This window comes from Hyperolius riggenbachi, chromosome 1 (assembly GCF_040937935.1).
Source record: "Hyperolius riggenbachi isolate aHypRig1 chromosome 1, aHypRig1.pri, whole genome shotgun sequence".
Lineage (NCBI taxonomy): Eukaryota > Metazoa > Chordata > Amphibia > Anura > Hyperoliidae > Hyperolius > Hyperolius riggenbachi.
In genome coordinates, this window is record NC_090646.1 from 488178509 (window position 1) to 488187184 (window position 8676).

The 8676-nt window shown below is 45.0% G+C and overlaps 1 protein-coding gene across 1 annotated transcript in view; it reads left to right on the plus strand.

Moving 5' to 3' along the window:
* PCK2 (phosphoenolpyruvate carboxykinase 2, mitochondrial) overlaps positions 1-7188 on the plus strand; it is a 28211-nt gene extending 21023 nt beyond the window's left edge. The window contains exons 7-10 of the mRNA XM_068242441.1: positions 418-636; positions 723-860; positions 4733-4828; positions 6400-7188. Coding sequence (XP_068098542.1) covers positions 418-636; positions 723-860; positions 4733-4828; positions 6400-6854 — 908 coding nt within the window. The 3' untranslated portion in view covers positions 6855-7188. The remainder of the gene's footprint in view (positions 1-417; positions 637-722; positions 861-4732; positions 4829-6399) is intronic.
* Positions 7189-8676: the final 1488 nt, after the last annotated feature.

The window sequence follows — 8676 nt, forward strand, 5'->3', positions numbered from 1 at the left end:
GAAAGTAGGTTTGAGGATGGCACACCTAGCCGTTGGTATTCTGGGTGCATAAACAGGATGTCAAGCCACATCCAACACAATACAGAAGTCCAAAGTTGGTTAGCACACCAGTAAATTCGTCTTTGTGCCTTGGGCAGCACTGTGTATGACAATTGTTTCGGGGCCACGGCGGGTCCCCTTCATCAGAAAGTGCAGACATACAAAAAATCTCATCCAAATACTCCAACATATATAGACATAGTGATCACAAAGGCAAACCACGCAATTACGGCCCTGTAATTGCGTGGTTTGCCTTTGTGATCACTATGTCTATATATGTTGGAGTATTTGGATGAGATTTTCCTCACTGAAGCCCATCCTAAACTGAAATATCCATGATTGTAAGTATTGGGATTGAGGATTGTTTGTGTTTTTCAGGACGTCTACGTGCTATTAATCCAGAAAATGGGTTTTTCGGTGTGGCTCCTGGCACCTCTGCAAAGACAAATCCTAATGCTCTAAGCACAATAGAGAAGAACACCATCTTCACCAATGTGGCAGAGACCAGTGATGGTGGGGTTTACTGGGAAGGGTTGGATCAAGAGCTGCCCCCTGGTGTCACAGTTACATCATGGTTAGGAAAACCCTGGAAGAAAGGTCAGATGCCCATTTCCTTTCCTATTACTTGGTTTGCATGGTTGTAGTTCACCCATATAATATATTACAATTGCTTTTCTCTGCAGGCGATAAAGATCCCTGTGCACATCCAAACTCGCGCTTCTGTGCACCTGCTGCTCAATGTCCAATCATGGATGAGGATTGGGAGTCTCCAGAGGGTGTTCCTATAGATGCCATTATCTTTGGAGGAAGGCGACCCGAAGGTTGGTGAAATAAGCTTTTTTTAATCTGTGATTCTTGTGATATATTTTTGATATATTTTTTTATTTGTTTTTTAGTATGTTCAACCAGTGTAGTCAGTATTTACCTTACTTGTCAAGTAGGATCAAAATAAAAACATTTTTCTTCAAACTATATTAGAGTCCCCAGTTATCCATAAGTCTCAACCAACCAGAACAAACTGCCGGCAGTACTCACAATAGGCTCTGCTGTGCTTAAAGGACTTACTGTAGCGTGGATCGGGGGGTTGGCCCTAGAGCTGCGCAGCCACACACGCGGCAGGTGCGGACTGCGCAGCCGCGGCCAGCTCCGGCGGCCATATTGGCAGAGGCAGGAGAGCCCGACCCGGGCCCTGCGGTCGTGACAGGCCGGGGGGTCTATTGAGCGGCGGGGACCCGGCGGAATGACACGGAGGGAGCGGATGGCGTCCTCCGTGTCTTTTAAAGAGATGCAGGTACTTCACTTTTTTAACTTTTTTTAAAAATAATTGGGCCTCGTAAGTCCTTTAAAGGGACACTTAAGCCAAGAATAAAAAATCAGTTATATTTTCCTGGGGCTTCGACCAGCCCCCTGCAGCCGTCCCATGCCCTCCCAGTCACTCACGGAACCTCCGGTCCCCGCCAGCTAATTTCGTTTTCGCTGACGGAGTCGGCGGGCTTTCTGCACCTGCGCAGGCCTGGCCACATGTATCCTTCTTCATGTTCCTGTCCTCAATAGCATCCTGCACAGGCACAGGATGCTATTATGGACGGAAACGCGAAGAAAAATACGCGTGGCCGGGCCTGTCAGCGAAAACAAAACCAGCTGGCGGCAAGGTACCAGAGGCTCAATGAGTAACTGCGAGGGCACGGGACTGCTGGAGGGGGCTGGTAGAAGCCCCAGGCAAGTAAAACTGATTTTTTTTTTTTTTATTCCTTCCTTTAAGCACTGGGTTTCAAGGCTCTCCCAAGGTTAACATACTTTCAATTACTGTATTGAAATGTTTCATACTGAGTTCATGGTATGAATATAGAGTGGGGTATTGTATTGTATTAACTAGGCCTATTTGTACCAGTAGGGAAGTGTTCCCCAACCCTGTTCTCAAGGCCCACCAACAGTGCAGGTTTTGTGGAAATCCACAGACACTAATTACCTCACCTGTGCATGTTTGTGGTTTCCTGCAAAACATGTACTGTTGGTGGGCCTTGAGGATAAGGTTGGGAAACTCAGCAGTAGGGTATTGTACCATGTTAACCATCAGTAAAAGCAAGAAGTTTTGAATCCGAATGATACCATTTATTTACTGTATGGGCCTGATGCACCAACTAGTGGTAAGATTGCTGTGCAGAAGTATCGCATGGCAATTTTACAGTTAGTAATGCCAGGGGAGCACTGCCTATTAACCCATTTAGCACCACACCTCTTACCAGGTAAATGCACATGTTGCTCTGAAACCTTAGGCAAAGGTGAGGAAAAGTCTTTACAGTCACAGAACACATTGATTTCTACCGATTGTTATACATAGTAGGGAAGATAAAACTTTTTTGTCAGATTTTTCTTTCTCACTGCCCCTAATGGTGGAGATTTCACTGATTTCCTGTTTAGGTGACTAGTGTTATTTCAACAAGAAACAAGAGGAAATCTTTTAAGTGAGGACACAGAGATCAGTAGAAAATCTGAGAGATGTTCTAAGTCTTTGCCAGTTATATTCAAAATTAAAGAAGGAAATCATTGAACTGAGAGTGAAAAGCTAAGGACAGTACTCTGAAACTAATCAGCATTTGGCTTAAAGGGGTTCTCTGGGGGGGGTTGAAAATAAAATCTGACACTTGCCTGGGATTTCTATCAGTCCCCTGCACCTGTCATGTGCCGCGCCGTCCTCCTCCGATCACCCGTTCCCCGCCGCCGGCACCAGGCAATTATTCATCTAACGAGACGAATAATGCACCCTCCCGCTCACGTCATCGGGAGCTTACTGCGCAGGCACAGTACAAAGTATTCTTGTATTGCGCCTGCGCAGTAAGGTTCCAATGATACGCGCAGGAGCAAGCACGCACATGGCCCCGCAGCCACAGCTGGATGAGATGCTGCGTTAGACCAGGGCCGGCGGCGGGGAACGGCGGATCATTGGAGGATGACGTGGGGCATTACAGCTGCAGGGGGCCGGTGAAGCCCCAGGTAAGTGTCTGTTTTTATTTTCAGCACCCCTCCCCCCCCCCCTCCCGAGAATCCCTTTAAGGTGGACCCAAATTAAAAATACAAGATTTCAGAAATAAAATCTATTTTCTAAATTATAATAATAAATAGCAGCCTTTTTTCAGCTGCATGACGACAAATTTAAAATATTTTACATTTATTGGAGGAACCCCTCCCTTCCTTTCATATTGCCGGGACAGAATTCGGCAGACTGGTGGAGTAGGAGGTGTCCGGCAATGGAGGAATTGCTAATGGCTGCCCCCAGTATAACCCTTGTTATGAAAAGAGAAGGGTGAAAAGCATGCACTGAAATCATCATAGGTTTGAAGGAGTGTTTATTTATTTTTGTATGTGTCAGAGTGGTGCAACTAAATATTTTTAATTAAAAAAAAATGTTTGGTTTGGGTCCGCTTTAAGTAGGTCTGTAGGTCACAACAAACAGCGAGAACTGAAAAGCAGACATTGGCTCCACGTATTTGCAAAGATATATAAAACAGGGACACCAGGCTTAGGCAGTCTCTTCTTTCCCTGTCCTAACTGCTTTTCAGATAGCTGTTGGTTGGGTGGGTGTCAGGCTTGATGAGGGGGGGGAAGGGGCGAGGGGGGGGGGTAGAGACAGATGAGATGTGAGTAATAAAGTAGGAGTCTGGAAAGGTGAATTGTAAGCTAAAGAACAAATGAGGGATGGGTGGATAGGTGAGATTAAAAGCGGTGACATGGCATGCCTCCCAACTTTTTGAGATGAGAAAAAGGGACTCTTAAGCCATGCCACACACCTGGTCACGCCCCCACCACGCCCCTAGTCAAGCATACCATAAAGATTTCGTAAGAAAAATATGTTGTTTTATAATTCAAACCACACTGGTCCTTTATATTCTGGTTAATTTTCCTTCATAGTAACATTTTAAAATTAGTAATATATCAATTTAAAGGATGGGAATAAAGTTTAGAGTCAATCAAACAAATTTTTAGTAGAGAAATCTATATATATTTATATAGAAAGAGGGACAAAGTCCTGAAAGAGGGACAAAGGAGGGGGAAAGAGGGACAGGGCTCCCAAAAAGGGACTGTCCCTCCGAAAGAGGGATGAGTTGGGAGCTATGGACATGGAGGGTAGTAAAATGGATGAGAGTTGGATGGGTAGGTAAGAGGTGAGATAGATTGATGAAAGATGGGAGGATACGTAAAGGTGAGGTGGGTGGACATGCGGGATGGGACTGGATGTATGTGTGTGTTCTCACTTCCCCTGCATGAATTTCCCTTCCCAGTCCAGCGTTGGTTTTAGAGGAATCATAGCCACATATGGCTGCAGTGTACTAAAGACGGCTGGAGGGGAAACCAATGTCTGATGCTAGGGCAGAGGCATGGGATGACACCAGCGCTGGGAAGATGGGATTGAGCGACTGAGGAGGTGTGGCATGCACAGGAGGGATGGGACAGAGGCATGAGGAGACCTAATGCTAGTGTGGAGAGAGGTGCTAGTGGGGAGGGGCACAGCATAGAGGTTACTGACAGGGGAGAGGGGGATGCATTTGCATTTGTGTGTGGCTCCAACAGATGAAAGCGGAAATGAAGACATGAGCATGGATGCTCTACTTTTATAATTTGGAAAACAGAGCTTTGTATATGTGGGCTACCATTCATTATATATCTTAAGTGTTATACTGATGTTTTTTTGCAGGTGTACCTCTAGTCTACGAGAGCTTCAACTGGAATCATGGTGTGTTTGTGGGAGCTGCCATGAGATCTGAGGCCACTGCAGCTGCAGAACACAAAGGTGATCCTGGAGTCTTTCATTAGTTTACTGTAATAAATGTCAAAAATAGCAGAAATTGTTTTGACTTCAACATAAAGTGTAACGCCACGGTTACAGAAGAATGGCAGTTCCTTGATCTTTGCTCTATACTTTCCAGGGCACATTATCAAGCTTTGCCTTTCAGGCCCCTTTTACACTTAGATGCTTCATTGCGTTGCGTGGCGACACAGTGGAGGCGGAATGCATGGTTGTCAATGGGTGACGCATGTCGGTGAAGTGCACATGCTTGGAACAATGCAAATACGACAGGGAAGCCAGGAATCCCAGTGAAGTACTTCCTGTCCAGCAGGGAGTACGTCATTAGGTGAGGGGCGTGCAGGGGATGGCGCTATGCCTATGACCTTGTCGGCGCTTTCTGCCGCAGTGTCTTATGAATGTCGTTTTTTGTGTTGTGATGCGATGGGGCGGAGCATTGCACAGCAAGGGCCAGGTGCATATCCAGCCTCAGACTGTGCATGTAAAACACAGTTATATCACAGGATACGTAATGCTAGTTACACACCATACAATTTTCTGGCAGATTTACCTACCAGATCAATTATTTCCAACATGTCCGATCTGAATTTCGATCGATTTTTCAATCGTTTTTTTGATCAATTTTCTATTCACTTCTATGGAAACCAATCAGAAAATCGATCGGAAAATCGAAAAATCGATCGAAATTCAGATCGGACATGTTGGAAATAATCGATCTGGTAGGTAAATCTGCCAGAAAATTGTATGGTGTGTACCTAGCATTACAGAGGCTATGATAGGAGAGTCACAAAGTTTACTGGATTATTCCAGGTGTGGTAAATAAGTAACTAACGAGCTCCTACACTGGTCAGCTAATTAGTCCTGCATCAAGGTGGGAAGTCTCTGGGCATTATGTACGCCACAAAAAGAGTACAGATTCCACACTCGAATAGAAGACCAATTTCATCTTCAGACAGTTTTTGAAATTCACAGCTGGCTGTAACCTGAAATGAAAATACTTTTTATAGCATCAGATTACAAAATGTCTCAAGAAATACTAATATGTGTTTGTTAGCAATTTTCAAACAAAGCAGAGTTTCGCTTTTAGGTGTACCTGAAGCAAAATTTAGAGAATAAGTTAGATACTTACCTCAGTAGAGGGAAACCTCTGAATAATCCAGAGGCTTCTCCCATCCCCTCAACCTTGCGATGGACCCCCTGAACATATTGGACAAGGGCTTGACAAATATGTTTGTGCGGCTGCACTCCTACTGTATGTACAAGAGCGGCTCCATGCTACTGCAGAGGTGCGGACTCTCAGTGCACCTGCCCAGTGCAGCCACGCTCATACATGGATGGGAGTAGGGCCGCAAAGAAGAAGAGGGTCTCGGTGCGCATTGGTGGGCTGAGGAAGGATTGGAAAAGCCTCTGGAGCTCCAGAGGCTGCCCTCTACTGAGGTACTTTAAGTATTTTGTTTGTTTTTAACAAAGTCACAGTTTTGCTTTAGCGTACAGTATATTCTCCAATTGAAAGTAAATGGCTCCTAAAGTGCTTCTACTTTTATATGTTTCTTCAGGCAAAGTGATCATGCATGACCCATTTGCAATGCGTCCTTTCTTCGGATACAATTTTGGCCACTATCTTGCTCACTGGCTAAGCCTGCAGAAAAGGGAAGGTCTTCAGCTCCCCAAAATATTCCATGTCAACTGGTTCCGAAAGGATGACAAGGGACAGTTCTTGTGGCCAGGATTCGGTGAGAATTCTCGTGTGCTAGACTGGATCTTCCGTAGAGTAGAAGGAGAACAGAGTGCAAAGGTGACTCCTATTGGTTATGTACCTGCTGAAGGTGGCTTGAATCTACAAGGGCTGGGTGGAGTTGATACAAATGAGCTGTTTTCACTCCCTAAAGGATTCTGGGAAAAAGAAGTGCAAGAAGTGGGTAAATACTTTTCAGAGCAGGTAAATGATGACCTACCATCACAGGTTATGGAAGAGCTCAACAGCCTTCAGACCAGAGTGAGCCGCATGTAACAGTGAAGGAGTGCCAGAAGGCTATAAAGGGATCAGTACTCTAGAATGTATGCATTACATGAGTGCCTTACTTTATACATATGCATTGCAATACAGTTTAACACACTATGGGCACCTCAGTACGTCCAATGAACTAAAAACTGGGGTTAGAGCTTGATCACTGTCCATACTGGTCCAGGTGTTTGAAACAATCATACAAAAGCATCATGTTAAATAAAATGCAGCAAAATCTTGTCCAATGCCCGATGCAGGGGATGTGGGAACCGACTTCAGGAATTATGATTGTGTTTTTTCTGTCTTTTGTATTATCAATAAACAAATGTTTTCTCTTTGGTGTCAGTCTATCAATCTTTCAGCTTGTGTGGTCTTTGATGTGCATTTTCTGTAATATGAAAGACTGGAGTCCTTTCAGTTCACTTGAAAATGTATAAGAAGTCAGTTCATCTCAATGAGCTGAATTGTAACCTAGTATTAAGGTAAGTAAATGTGCACATTTTTACAGAATAGTCTTAGGCTACTATGGTTATAGTGGGGCATTGCGGTGCGTCATGTGGGACAATATAATTGCATTGCTAATGTGATGCAATTATATTGTAAGAGTACATTCACCTCAGCAGTGCAGTGCATTGGAATCTTACCAGCATAATGCAGTGCTGTGCAACATAAAGTGTGCATTAATGGGTTCAGTGAAGCATACTTTGTATATGCTGTATGCTTCACACCACACTTATGATGCGCAGTGCGACTTTACCGTCTTTAAGTTGCTATCCTGCTTTTGCAGGATATGCAAATTCCCCTTGTGAACTTAGCCTTACTGTGAACTTGGGATGATCAATGAGATGCAAATATTTCTGAGTTCATGCAGGATTATGTATATTTGTATGCAAATGTTTGCAGCTTGAAAATGGACCAATCAATTTAAACCTGGGTGGGACTTTATTGGTCCATTTTCAAGCTGCATACATTTGCATACAAATTTTCATAATCCTGCATGAACTCAGAAATATTTGCATCTCATTGATCATCCCTAATGTAAATGTTTGTGTTTTCACCATTTGTAAAGAGACACTGCTACATGAAGACGGTTCCGTTTTAAACTAAATACCTTAAAGAGAGCCCGAGGTGGGCTCATAAAAAAAAAAAGTAGGCTACCTGATCCGGGGGGCTGAGTGGATCAGGTAGCCGCAAAAAAAACGCCGCTCCTGTGGGCCACACTGGCCCACTTTCACTTTTGTGACCTCTGGGTCACGACGCTGGAATGAGAGACTGTCTCACATTCACAGCGTGCAGGGAGGCAAGGGAACGGCAGGGGGCGTGGCCAGGGAAAGCTGCCTAATGGCAGCTCTGGAAACCCTGTAGGAACGCCCCTGGTGGACATTTTGAACAGGAAATCCCTCTCCCCGTGTTTAGCTCAGAGATGGCGACAAATGTTGCCGCTAATCTTGGGTTTCATAGCGCGGCGGTGGGGGGGGGTCTGGGGGAGAGGGGGGAAAGAGCGGCGTGGGGGGGGACACAGAGGCATGTCATGAGGCAAAGAACATGCCTCAGTGTCCCATCTGCCCCCCTCCCCCCAAGAACCACCTCGGGTTCTCTGTAAAATAATATTTGAATATCCTGGTGTCATTCTAGTGCCAATACACTATACCAGCAGCAGGACAAGTGAGGAGGAGGGTTGAGTCTGTTTCCTGCACCAACCGTCTATTGAACACAAGATAACATTTCCCATGATTTGCAGGTCTAATCCCCACCTGACAATGCTGAATCTTGCTGGATGGTGATAGTTCGCGGCACCGCAGGCCAGCACATAGCAAGGAAAGGGAAG